Source organism: Pelmatolapia mariae, linkage group LG1 (genome assembly GCF_036321145.2).
Source record: "Pelmatolapia mariae isolate MD_Pm_ZW linkage group LG1, Pm_UMD_F_2, whole genome shotgun sequence".
NCBI lineage: Eukaryota > Metazoa > Chordata > Actinopteri > Cichliformes > Cichlidae > Pelmatolapia > Pelmatolapia mariae.
In genome coordinates this window covers 18088856-18109607 of record NC_086227.1, presented here as the reverse complement: position 1 = coordinate 18109607, position 20752 = coordinate 18088856, and the positions used below count along the sequence as shown (strand labels likewise).

The window sequence follows — 20752 nt, the reverse complement described above, 5'->3', positions numbered from 1 at the left end:
ATTAAAAACAAATGACTGGGAATTGGCCACCATGGCATTTCCCCACATTTTTCAGTGCATCGAGTACGGTAAAAATTTTTATGGATTTGTTACAGCTGTAGCTTCATGTTTTAAAGTTGAGTGGAAATAAATGAACAAAATGAGAAAATGCCCTGTGAGTTCACTTTGATCTTATGTGGGTTGGACCGGTGAAATTCCAATTTCTCTGTGTAAAAAGTGTAACTGTGGATTCACTCACTGAAATATCAACACAAACATAAGCAATTTCAAAATTATGTCTCAGTTTTTCTACATGGTAAAGAAATGCTGTTGTAGTAAATAAAATAAATCGTTCAGCATGACTCTTCAAGCTTAGATTGTAAGAATTAATGTGTAAAATTACAGAAATCTGTAATTTAATTACTTTGGTGTAATGTGACTGGCCATGGGTAGGAAAAACTGTAAACTGTGTTCTTCTTCACATTTTCCAAAGTCATCCAGCGGGCCTGATTGGGGTCTTTGCTGGGCAAATTCTGGCCCCCAGACCTTATGTTTGACATCCTTGTCATAAACCTTAACTTTAAACATGCTTAAAAAGGTAACACGGGTACAGACATTGTGAAAGTGTACATTTCAAACATTCCCGAATGGTTTTAAATGATTTATTCTTTCCAAGAAGTAGGAGAACCTTCAGTTTATTTGAAACATTCAAACAACATCCCCACACAGTACCATTTTATAAACGGGTACCTTTGTAAAACCAGTGTAGATGTATGTTGCCTGCTTGTTTATTTTTTGTTTGGTTTTGGATTTTTTTGCAAAAAAAAAAAGTTTGAATAAAAACCTGTCTTCATTTCAATAATGTCAATATAAACCAGTGTGAAGTCTCCACACTTCTTCGTGATCGGATCATTGTTTGCCGTTTATGTCACGACCTGCAAACCAGCAGAAAGCCTTTTCTTTCTCATAAATACAAATTTCGTAACATATTGCAGCACAGTCATACACAGAGAGAGCTGCAGCTTGATAAGCGTTTGACAAATATGGTCGGTTTATATGATCAAATAGCATAATGCAATAGCGTGATTTTGTTGCTGTACAAATTCTTAAGTGAACATGGTAATAGTATTACTCAAAAACAAATCCATCAAAGTAAGTTACACACACATAAATACGAACAAGATTGTCTTCTCATACGTCTATGTCAATCACCAAACCAAGAGAAACAGCATTAAAACATAAGTTATTTAAAATCTAAGAAATGCCTGGTTAATCAAGCATCTTCAGGGCATTTATTAGTCTTAATTTAAAAAAAAAATCCACAGTCAAATACATTTCTGGTCCTTCACTTATAAACACACTAATGTAAAATCATCTGACTATACACCCGATCCACTGACGCAACAAAAGATACATTTCATATAAAGACCAGAAGAGGGGGCCATAGTCAACTTGCCCGAAGAAGGTTCAGGTCTTAATTGTAGTGTACATTAAAAGAAGATCAGATGCTAAATAAGTAGACAAAGGTTTAACTTCCTGTTTACTTCAGGTGCACTGACCAACTGAAAAATATTAAAGAGAAATCAGTATTGGATGGATGGGCTTTGCGGAGGCTGCTATAAGGGGAATGAAGGATAGGGATATCATAATACATGAAATGTGGGATAATATCATTGTAGATACATATACAAACATTTTAATCAACCACAGATTTGCTAAATGTACCATGTTTCCACCCCACAGACTCATCAAGTCTAATATTTAGAAAGGCATTAGGAAACACAGTGTTTAGGTCGAGGCACCCTGTGATTTTTTTTTGTAATATAGGAGGGTCAGTACCTGAGAAGCAGTGTATAGGCTAATGACATTGGTCTCAACCACGCCATCTACTGATGTTTGCTTTAAAATTAATCTCACTGATGTACTTTTAAGATTTGTGTTACCTGAAGTGTTGGACGTGTGCAAAATTAAGATACGGATTACCTTATCATTGCTTGATATAACCTCCTCCAGGCTCACAGTGTAGGCCTAACACACATCTATAAGTAAAACTTATTAAGCTCAGCTAAAAATTATGTCCCTGTTATTGTGTCAAACCAACTGGATGCATTTGTGTTACAAAGAAGTTATTTTTTCCCCATTTTAAGTGTTGTGGACTAATGTAGTGCATGTAATCTGCACTTACTCCATAAATGCTGACAGCAAATGCAGTATGGCAATAGTGGCTAAAAGTCATGTGTAAAAGTAAGATTTGTAAGATTAGCCAAGACAAGGACAAGGAAACTTTCATGAGAGCATGTATAATTAAAAAATTAAATGTCAGGCTTGCTCAAAGGTAGAAGGTAAAAGCTGTGAGAAAGAACAATGAAGTCATGGTTGGACTGCAGGTTAGGGTTTGTTGCTGGTCCACTGGTTTCCTCATTTCATGATCACATTTATTACCACAGACTTCAGCGGCATGACATAAGCAGACTGTACAAAAGCTGACCTTGTTTTACTGGACTTCATTCACAGTGAAAAACAAAGCGTGCTCAAAAGTCAACACATATACCGGAGCCAGAGTAGGTGCACAGCTGGAGAGAAGTCAGGCTTTCTTTTTGTAGCCTTTCAGGGGAAGTTGTCCTTCAAAATGCTTTAGAAAAACATGTGGATGAAGGGTTTTACAAAGCACACCCTCAAATGTGACCCGGGTTTTCTACTTAAGTGTTTATGTGTCACCAGGAGCAGCCAGGACAGCTGCTGAACAAAGCCACGGAGCCTCATTCACAGCTGAAGTGTTGTGATGAGAAGTCAAAAGCGTGCGGTGAGCCGAAGGTGGCTGTCTCACTGGAGTGGAAATGCTGTTCTGAAGGCAGAGCTGTTTCCATTAGAGTCAGCTGCTGGTAGCGTGGCTTTCTCTTAGTCTTCCTGATTGTCTGCCAGCACTCATGCAAGCTCAGGTCGTGGCTCCACTTCGCCACGCGATGCCGTGCGTGCCCGAATGTAATCGCTGGCCTGAGCCACCCCCTGACACCCAGCGCCACGGCGCCACTTCCGCACTGCCAGGAAGGTGTTTATTCCGTACACGACAGTCACCAGGAAGCCAAAAATCTGCACACAGGTGAAAATGGGAAGCAGAACCATTTACGTGTCAACAAATGTCAAAGCTACGTGATTACAGCTCAATAAGCTGATGAAGTTGTCTGATATATCAAAATTTCTACAAGTGCATAAATTAATGTAATTAAACACACATACAGAACTGTGCAGTGGTAGGAAATTTAGCAGGCTTATTTAGCAGCCTGGTCAGTAAGAAACAAAATCTATGGACATCATCAGTCAGTGATGCTGCAGTAAAGTAAGGCACAAAAATAGCATCCATATCTACACACGTTTATGCTTCCTTTGTTATAGATCTAAGCAGGATGCCACTGGATGAAGTTCAAAGAGTCAGTACTCACCACTGCTGCTATTTCAGCTCCAGTGTTGTGGTTGATGCAAGCAAGCACGAGAGATGACAAGAAGAAAAACAGGGTGCTGGCACCTGTGTTAACGAGGTCCTACAGGAAGAGAAAAACAAAGATCACAGCTCTGAATTAGTGATGTTATATAAGACTGGGATCACCTGTGATTTGAATCAACAACAATGAAATGTCTTTGAGTATTGAACACAGGATGTTTTAAGTACCTGGCAGTTTTGGGCAATACCAAAATAACATATGAAGTAAATGTATATTTTGATAAAGTACATTTTAACATGGTATGTTCCCCATTGTTTGAATTTATTTGAATGCATTCACATGTGGTCTATGGCTCCACAGGTCCTCTTTGGTTTTCTCTGTTACGAACTTTGAATTTTTGTTGTTTTTTAGCGTTCTGTTGGTTCTCAGTTTTTTCATTACTGTTTATTTTTGAGTTTGTAAGTATTTTCATGAGTATTCTGCATTAGTCTAAGGAGCTTGGAAAGAAAAGCGTCTGGACTTCTTTAAGTTTCCTTGAAGACGTTTCACCTCTCATCCAAAAAGCTTCTTCAGTTCTAAGAGCAACTGCTGGAGAGTCCCAGATTTTAAGTCCCCAAGAGGGACAATGGACCCCCTATTGATCCTCTACCTAATCACATGAGCCAAGGTGTGAAAACGGGTGTAGGTGACAATCAACCAGGGTTTCGGGTGAACCCATTGTGAAACCTAGCTCCACCCTATCATGTGATTTCTTGAGGTCAGATGGCCCAGGATGTGAGTGGGCGTTAAGGCATCTGGGAAGGGATCTCAAAACTGGATTACAGATGACAGACAGTTGATGTCGTAAACCACCGCCTCTGTTCAAAGTGGACATAAATGGCTTCTTTCACTCCTCTTTCAAACCATCTGTCTTCTCTGTCCAAAATGTGAACATTAGCATCCTCAAAAGAGTGACCTTTGTCCTTTAGATGCAGATGGACCGCCGAGTCTTGTCCCGTCAAGGTGGCTCTTCTATGTTGTGCCATGCGTTTATGAAGTGGCTGTTTGGTCTCTCCAATGTAGAAGTCTGAGCATTTCTCGCTACACTGTACATCATACACTAAGTTTTTAAGTTTGTGTTTAGGAGTTTTATCTTTGAGATGAACCAGGTTTTGTCTGAGTGTGTGGCTGGGCCTAAAGTACACTGGGATGTCATGCTTGGAGAACTCGCCTGAGTTTCAAGCTCCTTAGACTACGATGACCTGGATGACTGAGAACCTTCACAGACATATTCTGCATTAGCTTTTTGTTCTGTTAATCCTTCCCTTATGGCCCTTTATGTCAAGTCGATCATCTCTGTGTAGTTACTCCCCATTTTTCTTTGGTAGTCTTTTGTAACCTGTGCTTTTACATTGAGTTCTACTTCCCTTGTCTCGTCCTCCTGATTTGTTCCTCCTGTGTTCCCCATCTATTTTCCCCTCACTGACAGATGACAGGCTCAGTTCTACAAATTTGACACAGAGAGGCACAAGGGCAAGACTAATAAAAGAATAGACTATACAAAATAAACCTAAAACAGAATAATCATGAAAATAACCAGAAACTAAAAGAAAAGAACTAGGACTCAAGATATTTAGAAACATGGAAAACAAGAATAAACAACAACGAACAACCTGCGAACCAACAGAACGTTAAATAATAACAAGAATTCAAAGTTCGTGACAGAAAACCATTGATCCAAAACTCCCTTGTTTTTCCAAGAGTAGTTGATGATTCATTTGGAGTTATTCTTTGGTGCTCCTTGTCTTCTTGTCTGTTTTTTAACCTCCTGCTGGGAAGAATTGTACGGTCATGGTAAAAAGAAAGTACACCCCCTAACAGTTCTAAGGTTTTACATATCAGGACATATTTCTTTCTTTCCATGTCTTGAATACAACCTGAGCTGAATGACAGCACATGACACACTCCATCATCATGTCATTATTTATTTAGCAGAAACCAAGCCAAAATGGGAAAGTGGTGCAAGCAAGTCGCCATGATTCAGTAGCTTGTAGAACCACTTTTAGCAGCAATAACTTGAAGTAATCATTTTTTGCACGACTTCATCAGTCTCTCACATCGTTGTGGAAGAATTCTGGCCTGCTCTCCTTTGCTTCAGTTCATTGAGGTTTGTGGGCATTTGTTTATGCGACGGCTCTCTTATAGTCCATCCACAGCATTTCAGTTTTGACTTTTTTTTTTTGCAATTTCTCTGAGAATGGCACGGTCTCACTTTGGGATGAATTTGCCTGGATGTCCACTCCTGGGAAGACTGTCGGCTGTCTTGCCTGTTACCACTTGTAACAGGCAAGACAGCCTGTTGGATTATTTGGCCTTTCCAGATTGCTGGGCAGCTTCTCTGAGATCATTGCTGATCTCTTTCCCCCTGAACGCTCCAGGCCAGCAAACTGCCAAAACCACTGCTTTTATAGACCCTCTTAATCCCCATGGAAAGGGTGTGCCTAGTTTTTTTTTGTTTTGTTTTAGTTTGTTTACATGCTGCTTCTGCATTTTGGCTCAGTTTTTTTGTTTAATAAATAATGACTCAGTGTAATATACATCTTGATAGATAAAATCTTAGAATTAAAAGAGTGTGTTCTTTCTTTTCACCATAATTGTACCTGCTATTTGGGATTGCTTTATTTCTACACAACATCATTAGGAAACTTGTTATTTTGGCTATTTCTAGACTTGGTAATAAGAAGGCAGAATTCCTGAACTTCCTCTTGACATCCTTCCTCTTAGACCAACCTTGGGTTATAATAACAAATAAAAAATATCCACTCCTGGTGTTTTAACATAAAACTTCAATTTAATCCACTTAAAGCACTCACGGCAACAAATCTCCTACGGCTGCCTCTTGCTTTTACATTTAAATAACTTTTAAAACAACAAAAATCAATTTTAAATCACAGCACAACATGTTTGTTACCCCAAAGCACACCACTGAAATAACAAACTAATGTAATGTGAGCTCAAGATAAAACTGAGCTGTCTGAAAGCTGCTGCCAGTGATGTGCATTAGTTAAACCCCACAAGACTAATTAAAAAAAATGGCACAATGTAGCCTCCTATTAGTCTAAGGACTGAGCACATTGTGGCTGATGTTGTATACTGAACAAACAGAGCTTGTTTGCACTCTTCTAACCAGTCAGACTGCATCCTGGTGCTCCATATCCAAAAACCGCAGGAGAGCAAAGAAGCCAACAGCACATATTTTTTTAAAAGCCACCTAGCACCTCATTCATTCAATTCAAACAAACACTCAGTCCACACATATAACTAACTCCATCCCCCACGTTTTTACACATAGGAAGTAATGTGAAAGAGACAGTTGCTTTTCAAGTACCGCTCTCCTGTTTTTGGCACGCCAAACCGTGGGGAGGGGGTTAATAATGAAGGGCTCAGCGTGGCTGGGGCACGGCCCTCGTGATCAGAGGCGTGATTATAATCATTGCAGACATGGTCTCTCATATGACACGCATGGACCATACAATAGCAAAGTCAAAAAGGCTAGCTGGTCGCAGACTTACACACATGTGCATGCACATACCTCAGCAGGGCATAAAAAGTGAGATAATGTGCCACTGATCTCGTGGTTTAATCAGTAACATAAATACAGAACCATATCTCTACATGTTAACTGGGAAAGTCAATGAACACCACAGTTATGATCTTAACCTTCGACCGTAATCTTAAACCCACTTCATAGGTGCACACTCAGCGTACTGCAAACACTGCTCACATTACTCATGCACTCCCATCCAGCTTGTCAAACTGGTTAAACGAGACACAGCCAACCAGATATTCCTGTTCCATTTTGCTCTTTCATGTGTACAAACGATTTTGCACGTTTTCATGATGCCAGTTCAATCCCACAGTCAGTTCACTTGTTTCTCAGCCTCTCTGCTTTACCCTCGCCCAAAAGTCACAAATCGCATGTGTGATTATATTCTTTCCTGAATTTTCCCATATAGGTCCAATAGAAAAATGCGCATGTAAACAACTAGCATGGAATTTCACAGCCTATGAAAAATTTAAAAAGTCTGTCTGTTGCGCTCCATCTGACCAGCAATAATGGTAATCGCCTGAATGCAAACATTTTACCAGGAAAGGAAAAGAATAAAGTGGGATTCCAAGTGACTGTTGTCTCTACAGTGCTGTTTGGAAATGCTGTGTAACAGCTTACTGTAGTGGAACAACTCAGCATCCAGTTGTGGGCTTCCACCCTGAACTACTTACTTCATTCATGCATTAACTGTGATGAGATACTCTCTGTTCTCAGAACAAAACAACCAGAAAATACTGGGCGTACTGGCAGGGCAATCGAACGGCCGCTCTCCCTCCAACGAGAGAATAACAACACTATTATCTGTCTCTCCCTTTGTGTCTTTAGTTTTGCCTCATTTCTGTCCCAGAATCCCCCTAGCATGACCCACAGCTATTTGGCTGTGAATGAGGAAAACAATGGACTGAATTATCTGCCTTCAAAAACTAAATCCTCGAGTTTAATTTAATCACCTAAAGTTACAGAGTAGCTTTACAAAAGAGTCCTAGGACTGCATTCATTTCCATTTGGAAGAAGGGGAATGGGGTCAAGGCCTGTGTTTCCCCCTCTGTGCTGCCAAAGTCATCACAGAGGGGGAAGTGGAGGAGATGGGATCGTATAGCACGTAATTGTTAGATTAAGAACCCTTCTACTGAGAGTTTGTAGTTGGGAAACAGAAAAGTCAGCAGAAGGTTTAACAGTTGGTTAACACTGTGAAATGCTCACTCGTGGTAAAATTCCCAGGGGACCAATGTGACCGGAGCAGCTTTGACTACGATAGACATAAACAGCGTGTGGCTGAGCCCACACCGTGGAGTGCGTCCAAGGAACGTGGGCTCGTCAGCTAAGCAGTTTGGAGTGAGAGCAAACACTGTTAAATCTGCAAAGTAACACGTTCGGTAAACCTTTGTTTGCAACATTTTGCTAACCAAAAAAGTCCTTCATATTTGACAAATTCACCTTTATTCTTTTGCATAACAGCATAAAGTCCAGCAACACCAGTGTGCCAAACCACAGGCCATCCAACTCCAACCTCTTTGTGTGAACCCAATGCCAACTCCTGAGCTCAGGCTTAAGCACACAAACACGCAGTGTACATGCTAATTAAACATTTCATTATTTAACCATTAATCTCCTAAATGGAAAAATAATAACCAGGCAGAAGTGACAGGAGAAACGCCAGCGGGCTTAAGACGAAAAAGAACAGGCAGTCTTGAAAAGAGCAAACAGAAGGATTTTGGATTATATGGACAGTAATGGTTACAGGTATCTGGTAAAAGTTCCTAAATCAGCACTCTTAAATTAGCCCTGGCCTCTATGGGACTGTAAAAAGCTTTCGTTCGGTGTTACTCTGCCAAAAGCAGACGCCAAAGGCACACCCTCTCTTCATGTTTGAGGTGGAATACTGTACTAAGGATACCGTAGAGCAATCTGATAGCTGTGGTTAGATCTGAACATCTGGCTTAGCATCCACATCTTTACTACAGTATGTACTGTAAGCTGGAAGTATGGTCAAAGAAGTTTCTTCTACACGGGTCTGTAAAAGACACTTGGCTGAAGATCAGAACTCACCACCAACTGCTTGTCAGGCAAACAGTGAGAGGCAGCCAGTATCTCCTGGAGAATACCCACCAGCTCATTTGCTTACAGCTGACAGTGCACATCCTGGTAGTAACATGGAAACTGTAATGACTTTGTGCTAGATTTTATTCTAGTGCTAAATACAGAACAATATTCAACAAACAGAAGTTCAAGTAAAGCTTGTTTCAATTTCTTACTTTAGAAAGAAACTAAGTTTAAATGCTTTGTTTAAATAATAAGCTTAAATCTCAAGAACAATCATCAAGAAGATAAAAAAAGAAGATAAAAAAAAGGCAAAAAGGAAAATCACTGCCTGGCTAATATTAGCTAACCTGGCTGATATTAGCTATTGGTAGACTGACTGATGTAAGGTTTTTTAAACTGATATTGACGGCAGACAGCCACCATGCATTTGTGTATTTTTATTACTATGCATGTTTATTTTCAGTCAAGCCCAGGGGATTTTCCAATACCGATATTTGGTGATTTAAAAAAAATGTGATTCATCAGCTGATATTTTTTTCTCTTAGAAAACAAAACAGAAACAGATTTCACTAACATTTGCTATGTGTATGTATTTGTGAGTCCTTACTAAGATTACACAACAATCCTGTTTAAAAACGAATCTTGTTTTAATAATATGATTTGCTCTGTATAGTTTTTATTATCATTTATTGGCTGAGCAGGCCGAGTAAATCAGCTGATACCCACTATTTACCAATATACTGGAATGTGCATTTCTAAATAACATTTCTAAATAAAAAAGTAGAGATGGGAGAAATACCCTCCAACGATGGTGTGAGTGTTACTGTTGTTGTAGTTTGTCCACCAGAGGGAACTCAGCAAGTCATGTTTGGATTACCAGAAACACGACAACCATCTGATCCTAGCATCTAAACCAGTAATCCACAACTTGTCCTTATAATAAAACAGGATCATTTTTAACCCGCAGTGCCATATCATTGTAGTAAAGACTCATAAATAACTGCACATAACAACTTTTAAGAAATGTTTGTGTTTTGTGTCTGAAAGAAAGAAATATGAGCTGCTATATCAGAGTTTTAAAAACAAATATCAGTATCGGTGAATCATATATCTGTCAGGTTCTAGTGAAAGTAAACATAATAAAAATAAACAAATGTGTTTAATACTCATTTATTTCTGTCAAGATAAAATTGATCATATACCACTTTGTGCAGCAATTTAACCTCTGTACAAAATGGTATCTGATAAAGCAACAAGAGACACATCAAGCCATGCCAGCCTCTCTGTATTTTACTGCTGCTTAACTGTTAAACTGAGTTAAATGCTAACAAGCCTATTATAGCCTCTTAAAATGATAACAGCTCCTTAAATAGAGCTAAAGAAAATGTACAGGGAGTCTTTACTGCTGCTAATGTAGATAAAATTAATAACTGTACTGGTCACTGGTCTCAAGAAGAGTAAAAAAGCAAAGCTTATAAATTTAGTGCCATGTAAACCTTTACCTGGACCACTGCATTATTATCATAAGGTGAGCATATCAATAGATTTACACGTGCAGCTAAGCATTAAATTGTAAGCCAGACTGTCGCTAAATATGACGAGAATAATGCAAAATTACTGGTGTGTAAACCAGTAAGGTTTCAGAGGGCAAATTTAAACCCTGCTCTTCTAAAATGTCATGTTGCCTTGATTTTAAATTGATTTTTTTTAGGATTAACTTCTATATTTGGGAAGGCCTGAAAATGCACAAGCCTCAGGGGAGTCTTCAGGAGTACGATGACCTCTGATGCTGAGGAGTGTTTTGACTCTGCTATCAGTCACAAGGACATGACAACCGATTGTAGATAGTGAACAGACATAACATCTTTCCATATCTGGAGAGTAAGGGGGTTCATGTGTGAGATTAGAACTTTAAAACCGGATGCCGATGCCGGCTGTAATGCGTGCATGAAGATGACACTTCATAGTGAATTTATCTAAATGCTGTACTATTCATCTGTATCTCCTGAGTATCTCTCCACAATGGCAATCCTAGTATCATCATAAACTGCATTAACATTAGTCATCCTGTTCTTTTATTTTAGAGGTTCAGCAATACATTAGTATACATGAGTTATGTTAACACTCTGTAGTGTAGACGTACCGTGAGGCTCCAGTTTACGTGGGGCACCTTGGTGTGGATGTTGAGGCAGAAGATCAGGAGGAGGACTCCTGTCACCACAAGAGCACTGCAGCTGACAAACTCAAAGAAGTAGACCCCTCCACAGGGGGAACACATCATGATAGTTTCTATGCAGATGAAGCCGATGAGTGAAAGGACCTGAAGTGAGAGGGAAGACAACAGGAGAGACAAGAGTTAAGATCCGATCAAATAAGATACACTTTGTTTATTCCACAGGTTGGGAACAGCTTATCTCAATAAAATAAATACAATATCATAAAATCAAATAGCCTGGAAAGATAAAGAATGGAAAAACTTAACAGAAAACTGAAAAAGTGCAGTGTTCAAATGAGCTTAATAAGTGAAATCTAACAGAGAAATGCAGGTATTGTGGTGTGAGATGGTAAAGATTTTCTGTATATGTCCTTGTGGCAGCAAAGCTGAACCAGATGTTAGAGGAGGTCTTTAGCTGGTGCAGAGGGTGGTCAGGGTCTATCAACATCCATTCACCACAGCCACAGTCATGCTGATGACCTCTGCATTGTTAACTGGGGAATCCAAATACTGTATTGATTCAAACTGGATCCAAACAAGAACTGTAACGATGGGAGAAAATTCCCCCGGCAAGCGATATGGACACAATCCCACAGCTACAAGTTCAGTATTCAGGCCATAGACAAACTCCTTTACAGTACTGCACAGGACTACGCCGTCTTTACTTATAACTAGTGCACCGATTGCACATTTTATCTTATTATGTGCAGCAAGGAGGTGCTTTGGTTAGCATTGTCACCTTATTGCAAGAAAGCTTCTAATTCAAAGCACAGCTGGGGTCTATGTGTAATTTGCAAGTTCTTTACCAAAATACCAGCATTTATATGTTAAGACTTCACCATTGTTTCTGCATGCCAAAGACAACTGCTGGTTCTAAATTTGGCTATGGATGACAGGTAGATAAAGTGCTCATATATCATAAAGCACTGCACAAATTTATGTTTAAATGTAGTCTCAAGCACTTTGAGTGCTACTATATCACATTTACCACTCTGAAAAAAATCCTGCAGCCAGGTACAGTCACACTGTCCAGGAAGCATGAGTGTGGTGCTAATAGTGCAGGGATATATTGAGTATATTATGCCAACAACAGGTTAGATAATTCACTGGCTGATTAGTGAATCATCTCTCCTGGTTTGAAAACTAGGTCAGCATGAGCAGTCTGCATTCATTATCCTAGAATGGAGTTCATTATTCAGTCTCTTTTCTGAATAACTGTGGGATCCATCAGACCTTTGACAAAATATGTCTGACCTTCATTTCTGAAGCTTGGACAAATCTGACAGTGAGTCTTACCAGCGATGCCAGTTAACAAATGATACGCTAGCACATTAAATACAAAGTATATAAAAACTTAAAATATATACATGCTTAGTCAGTATATTGAATATAAGCATAAAGAATACTGTAAGTTATTTCTGTAAGATTATGGGATTGAAATTTCAAACTTTCCAGTTCATAAAGCGATTGTCCTATGAATAGACCAGAGTCTGTGATCCCATGAGTTCTGCTCCTGGCAGTTTGTGAAGATGCCCGCTTCCAGCCAACAGCCATCAACAAACCACAGTATGGAAAGAATTCTGCTACTTAGGTGTTCTTCTGCCATCTAGACCCCGACAAAACCACACACAGATTGCCGACTGCCTAGGAGCAGTCCAAAACCAAGAGGCATAGCAGAACCATGAAAATGCAACATAATACCGACCTGAAGTAGCTAAGAATCAGTTTTCTAATTTTATGCAAACTGCAAAGGCCAGTTTTGCATGAGCAGATGTGAAGGATGTGATAAGAGACTCCAGTTTTCCTTTCTCTTTCATTTACAAATGTTACCCCTGAAAGTCTACGCAATGTTAGTGAAACTTCACTCAAGGTCATTTAATGCAAAACAACAGCAATCACATATCAGACATATGCAATTTACAGATCTGTTTGACTAATAATTCACAAACCACTCTAGTAATCTCATCCACACTCAACAAAATGCACTAAAAAAACTGCCAAGAAACAGCTTCCCACTCCTCAGTGTTACCTGGAAGATATCCTTTGAGCTGATAAAACATCAGCTTGAAAGCATCAACCCAGCAGCAAAGCGCAGCGGCATAGCTGAGTATCATTAGTTGGTGCTGCTTTACTGCTTCTTGGCCTGGACGGTTTTCCATCATTGAAGCAAAAATGAGTTTTGATCTATTGATATGGAGATATAATAAGAGTTGTCGCCTACTGTTTGCATCTGTGTTTTAGCAAACAAGACCTATTCATAGAAGATCTAAGAAGCACAATGGCTTGCAGGATCTGTGCTTCATTTACTGTATGCAGGTTGGTTGTGAATCACAAAGCCCATATTTGAACATGGAAAAATAAATATTAACTTTCGTGCTAAACAGTTTCTGTTAAGATGATTTCGGATTATTGTAATATTCCATGCAGGAATTACTTTGTGTCCAAGTTGTTAAAACATTCAACAAGGAGCTGCGCTCAAGAAGCAAAGCTTGAATAGTAAGATCATTTTTTGCTTTTCAAAGAAAGTTACTGAAGAAACTGGGTCAAGTTTGAGGCAGGTATTTTGTTATTTCATTACTTGTCATTACTAACAAATCTAAGCAGTTTAAGCACAAACAGCATCCCCTTTTCTTTGCCTGTGGCTTATTTTAGCTACTCAACTGTCTCTGTGTCTTCTGTTGCAAAAGAAAAATGATCACTTTAACAGCAGATATTTGTCCTTTAACTCCATTTTACATTAAAACAAAACATTTATCAAAATTACATCATGTACAGTAGTTTATACGAGTATTGAGCTAACTCTTATTTCTTTTTCTTCCAAGGAGCCAGGCTCTTGGGATTTCCATTTTTGGAGGAATTTTGTTGTTGTTGTTTGTTTGTTTACCTACTCCAGCTGATGAACCAGTGCTGTGTCTACACATAACAGACCACTTAGCAAAGAACCTATTTTAAATTGTATTTTTAGCCACTTTTTTGATAGCCTGTCAATTTGGTATCTCTCAGTATCTCAGTATGATGTGGAGTGTATCAGTATCAGTATTAGTATCTGAACGTTACATCCTTAGGAAACACACAACAGAAAAAATCCAACAGAGACCTGACACGCGACCTGAGAGATGCCCCTGTCCCGGTCTGGGGAAGGATGGCTGTCAAAAAGCCATTCTTAAAGAAGGGACGCAGGAGGGAAAGGCTGAGGAAAGCCAAATCAAACAGGATCTGACCTGAACATCCGGTCTTATAAAGTGATGAGTGCACAGGTCAGAAAAGGGGTACAACAGTGAGTGTCTGCAGCCATCTGTAAGACACAGTGGAGGCTCTATCGTGGTTTGTGGGGTTGGATTTTAGCAGTGGTGTTGTAGATCTTTAAAAACTGATGGATGAATGAACGCAGAAAAGCACCATCAGATTTTCATTCACCATGCAATACCATCTTGAAAATGTCTCATTGGGAATGGCCTAATTTTCCAGCTTGACAGTGATCAAACACACTCTTCTAATGCAGTAAAAATATATCAGGATACAATAAAGGTGGTCATACCAAATATTGACTTTCAAGCTCATTAGAATTGCACCAACTCTTTTTCTCCTTATATACCTGTACTTCCACGTATGTTTTCACGTGCTTCTATAAATCACTGCATCTATTTCCCATTTTGCTGGCAAAATATAAAAGAAGGAGGGATTGCTCAAGACTTTTGCAAAGTACTGTATATCTCTGAGTCACAATTGCAGCTTCACAGTGTTGTGCGGGTCACATGAATAGCTTATTAAATCCCACGACATTTAATAAATTTACCCACATAAATGCTTGTGCTGGCACACCCAGTCAGTTCAGGCACATTAATTTAAACAGCCATCCATTTTATTTTAACTGCTTATCCATCGCAGGGTCACAGGGAGTCTACTCCAGTATCCTGCTAATGCAAAGACCATTTAAACTTTAGAACCGTCATCTAACCTGACATGCACGGAGCTTGTAGCACAAAGCTAGAGCTTAGCTAACTTGTGGGACTAATTAAGTAAGGTCCATGGTAAATATGTGCATGTAGGACACTGAGCATTCAAAGAACTTCATTCACTTAGACAGCATTTTATTCTCGACTATCCCACACTGGGTGCAATATGGGGTCAATTCGGATTCAGTATCTTCCCCCATGTGGGCTGGAGGAGCAGAGGGTCAAACTACCGAACACGCGATTAGCGGACAATCTACCCTCCCTTCTGACACAGCCAGTTTCTTGGACTCTCGCATGTAGATAAGTGTTGGTTAATCAGTGAGATGAAGCTGAAATAAAAGAACTATCTCTACCACTACACTCCTACACCTTGTTGGCCACCCATCCCTCCATCCCTCCATCCATCCATCCTCTTAACTGCTTATCTAATTCAGTGTCACGGGCAGGCCTGGTGGGTGGGTGTTATGTTACAAAGAAGCAAAGAATAAACTTCTAAATGCTCAAACATGTATGTTTCTACACTAGCATAATTAACAAAGAGCAAGTCTAGCAGATTTTATCTCAGAAAACGATCATTTATTCAACCCTGTTTATCCTGTTCAGTGAGCAGAGCTGTTGGATGACTGGCACTAGTAAAGCATAAGGGGAAAACCCTCCACAGTTTATGTCAAACTCCAGTCTAATCATTTAAATCTCTGTCTGTGACATTACCTCACAGGAAACCAAAAGGAAGAGAAAGTAAGTCGACTGGGCAGACTATCGTTAGGACAACAGTTGAATTGTGTGCAGTTGCCGAAGCCTCATTAGAGTGTGTAGCTGGATAGCAGCCTGTCTTTGACTGAAATACAACTGAAAGGGTCACACCCAAACAGGAATGAAGTGCACTGCACTGGGAGATGATGTAATGTCTCTCAAAGAAAGCATATTACTTCCTCCATGCCCCTGTGTAGCAGGTGTCAGGCAGTCACAGGGGAGGAGGCGGAGAATTGCAAGCACCACACTGGATAATTTTGTAAGTATTGATTATATGTCAACCTTCTCTCTTGTTCAGTCTATTCATCATGCATCATATGTGCAGGAACAAATGTGTCAGCTTTCTTTTCCTTCTTTCTCCTACATGCAAACAAGTCCTTATCTCAGGGATTTAGCACATTATTAGTTGCCTTAAGGACATCTTGGATGCCGATCCCCTTCTTATACGCCATCTGTTGTGAACAGATAATTAAAGGAGGAGAATGGGAGGCTTTATTGTTGAAACTTTGCAACACTATCTGCAGGACTTCCACACTGTACTACTTCATGCAAAAAAAAAAAAAAAAAACCACCTTAAAAATGACCCAAAAGATTGAATGTGCTTTAGCAGGAGCTCACAGTCGGCTATGAGATGGAAAATTTACCCTGAATGCTGGTTAAATTTCACCCCAGAGGAAAAGTGTGTTGCTGCACATATGCAACAGCATACATGTCTCCCCTCGTGCCTGCACAACATTCCTGTTGTCTTTATGCCATCCTGCAAGATCCAAATAAGTCGTGTTTCAACCACACGAGAGTAAAGCACATGGCGTCTCTCTCGGTTAAGGAAGCGTGTGCTGACATTTGGGAGCATATGGTAACTTCATTACACAAGATTTGGAGAAAGAACACCTCTCCTTAATATTTAACCTCCACTTGTTAGAATATTACTTTTAAAAATAGGGCAGGATACACTCCATAACAGAAAAGCTGTTATTTATCATGAAGGCATGAGCCCTGCTGGGAAACAGTGTGATTGATAGGTGTACTATAAGGCCCAACAAGGTATTAAATTCCTGTCACTATGTCGACGTGCATGATGTGAATATCAGCTGGACTTTGTTGACCCGGTCACAAAGAGACAAAGACAAACCTGCTGTCAGGATGGGCGCACCTCGATCAGGTTACATGCCACTGAGAGTTTGTACTGCTCAGTGCAGGGCCAACAGCAGCAGCATCACATGTATCAATTCACCCAAGATATGACAGGTTGACCGGCCCCCTTAAAGCCTTTGCAAAAGCATATTTGTGAAAAAAAGGAAGTATGAAAAAAAGAAGGTTTGAGGGGATTAAACCCAACTACTTTAGTGTCTTTCAGCCATTTATTCAACTGTTTAACAAAGAATTCAGTCAAACAAATTTATAAAACAGGATTCCACTTATAAAGCCCTTTAAGTTGATTGGACATAACAGATAAAGGCTGCCATCAGCAAATCTATTCTTACTTGCCAATAAACAGATGGCAGTTAACGAATGAATACCTAGTCGATACAGACGTCCCAACCACAAACTGGAGCATCGAGTGTACTGCTGACAGTAGACTGCTGCCATTTGCTACATGATGCCCTTTCGCAGTGCATCTCCTCCACATTGTTTTGCTTGTTTTTCCAGCTCTGAAAGATCATCACTGCTCCTTGGCTGGCACAGAGTGAAACAATTAGAGGAGAGAGCAGTAAAAATGAAAGCCGATGAAGCCATTAATGCTTGGCAGGATGCCTTTAAAGGCCTCTAAGGTACTGAATATAAACTTGGATGACTTTGACTGGTCCTCTCCTTGTTCACAGAGGAGAAACGTGGCTATCTGAAACTGCAAAAGTACTCCCACGCTTCTGAAGTCTAAAGTACAAACTGAAGATTATTAATAGATATGAGATGACGCTTGTTCTCTTGTGCCCACAATGCCTGTAATACAGATTCTACTTCAAATACCTCAACATATTTTTAATGGGTTATTTATGCGCTATTCATGACTTGGCCTATTTTGGGGTATCACAACTAAGTACTTTTTGTGGTATAGAGCAAAATGAGACTTTAAAGTATCACAGATATTTTTTTTAAACAAATCCAGAATTATTTTTAAGTCTTTGCACAGATGCTCGTGTTTAGACAAAACTTAAGACGTAAGGAGTTTGGTTTAAATTGTTAAATGAGAAAGAAACTGCTATTCAGGTAATCTACAGGCACACCTCCCAAAAAACATACATAGCATTTTAACCCACTGACCGGCTGTTATATTATGATCCACCGTGGCTTTGCAGGAGCAGAATCAGATATATATATATATGCAATTACATTAAAACCACAAAACCAAGCACCTGGATGTTTGCACAGGTGGAGAATGTGATTTTTGTGGTGTCTTATGTCTGGGCAGAGGATGTGGCTCTGTGGCTAAAAGTAAAAAACCAAAAAACCCCAAAAGAAATTAATTAACCAGCAAAGTCTAAGGCAATACTCAAACATTTCCAGTTTGCTATGAAATGCGTGAAGATTATAAATCTAATACTTTTAAGTTACCGCCTGCTCCAAACTTCCCCCACGCTGATGACAGAAGGATTCCTAGCCTTCCTTCCCACACACAGGTAAACATCACAGGTGTGCAACAGACTGTGAGCTTCTCTCAGACCACTGGGACACTCAGCCACCCACAAGCTAAAAAAAACAACCTTAAAACTTTTTCTGGAGCTGGGCATAAGTTCTTAAAGTATTGCAGAGAAACTGCCTCCCACATACATTGTTCTCCTCCGTGTTGTTGGGGATACACTCCAACATGTGTATGAGCGCAGCCCTGTAGTGAATTTTTCTTGGCAGAGGAAGAAGAGAAATGGTCCCAGTTTGATAGATGTTTCCTCCTCTGGTGAGTTATCAGATCTTTGGGACCCTTTCATTGTGCTTTGTTGTTGCCTCTTATCCCAGTTCAGACATCTGGTTTGGGTGAACTGATTCAAAAATTCCATCAGAAATGTGTTTTCCACTGACTACAGCGTGAAAAGAAATGGTGATAACACTTTTTATCCTCAACAGCAACTGAATGGGTAACACATACAGGTTTTCCCAGGTGCCTCACCGAGTACAGCCGTATTTGCACACGTGTTTAAGTGGTCTGGAGCAGCAAACAGCCACACAGTGAAAAAATGGAACTACTTGCAAATATGCAAGTAGTAACTAAAAGTTATCAAGACGTTCAAGGAGTGCAAGCGAATCGCAAATGGCAGACATTATTAAACACTATAAATCCCTCTGGGATAGTACCCTATTATGTAGGAGCCATTATCCATTCAAAAACAAGCTCGCCTCTATACATTCACTAGTCATGGGGTAGGCATACTGTTGAAGTGACCTCTAGTAGGGATGCAGTGAAGGTTAAGCCAGGACCGGTGTGGCTAACTTTAGAATGAAACTTCGGGGTTATTATTACACATAAATAATAAGTAAGGTATTAATGCTTAGCATACAGCGAGTTTAACTATAGCTGCACTTTATCGTGTTTTGCCCCCTGGAAGTTGAGTTTTCCTCCGCATGTTAGTTGCTGATCAGTAGAAGTTATGCACCAACGGTGCGTCACAGCTTGGCCACTTAAAGGAAGGCTGTACATCTCTGAGTATTACTGCAACGATGTCGCCATGCTTTGACTTACCACTTCAACCACCTTTAAAATCCCAAAGTATGACTTGAGGTACTCCATGTCGCACACTATCCCCCCAAAAACGTTCCGCGAATGGACGGGCTCGGTGGTGGGCTGGTAGGGACTGCTGGCCCCGGAGATCATGGAAGTGTTGGAGGCCTCGCCGTCAAAGCCCTCCGTCTCTTCGGTGGTCCTCATGATTTCTGCAGAAGCTGAACTCCTTTTTTAAAAGAGAGAGAGACAAATGGAAACCGACGCTGCCAGTCCTCCTGGATCTACCTCACTGCGCGGCTTATGTGACAGAGAGCACACTTTGTTCCACGCAAGCTGGGAGCAGATGGGGAAAACAAACCGGACAGTCCACTTCTCGTAGCCACCCCGAGGTGAAACCGCAACGGTAGTTGCTCTTTAACATCGCGTGCAGGACTGGTATAGGATCAGTGCAGCCACCCCCTCCACCTCCAGGCGGTTCCTCCCGGTTCCAGTGTTGCGCCTCTCCAAAACAGCCGCACTTAGAACTATGTTAGGCGGGTCACTTGTTCGAGTCCCTGTGCCACTCACTTTACCACGGACGACTCCGGTTAGTTCGGCAGATCGGGGGGAAATGCCTGCCGTGCTGTGAGACCGAAAAACATTCACCCATTGTGGCCCAGAAGAAGCGAGAGAGATCCGCGCTGTCTCCTGTTGTAAACTTAATTATGCAGCCTCCACAGCAGCAGCAGCAGCGCGCAGTACGGCTGCGTACGGACGCCGCTGTCCCTCGCTGTGGATGGAAAGCAGGCTTGTCTCCGCCCTCGTGAAAACTGCACATTCTTCAGAGTAGGCTCTGCGCCCGGTTTAAGTGCTCCCAAACAGCCTGCAAAACGAATCCAGCCGGAACCACGCCGACAGTACCGAGCTCTTCTCACACACTCACATTCGTCGGTGTGACCGTGCAGCATTTGAACACCAGCCAGGCCTGGTGACACGATTTCTATTTTCCCAAGGGGATTACAGTGTATGGCTGCTTGTCTTTATATGGAGTTTAAAACCCACTGTTCCTCTCTGCCAGGGTGAATATCACCATCATGATCCACATAGCTTTTTTTTCCTCCTACGTTTTATATGTGAAAATGT

The 20752-nt window shown here is 40.5% G+C and overlaps 1 protein-coding gene across 1 annotated transcript; it reads right to left on the bottom strand.

Moving 5' to 3' along the window:
- Positions 1-3: 3 nt before the first annotated feature.
- cmtm4 (CKLF-like MARVEL transmembrane domain containing 4) lies at positions 4-20752 on the bottom strand. The gene is made up of 4 exons (XM_063474448.1): positions 19649-20752; positions 11195-11371; positions 3420-3518; positions 4-3069 (listed from the first exon to the last, which is right to left on the bottom strand). Exons 1-4 carry the CDS (start codon positions 19832-19834, stop codon positions 2905-2907), a joined length of 627 nt encoding a protein of 208 aa, XP_063330518.1. The 5' UTR covers positions 19835-20752; the 3' UTR covers positions 4-2904.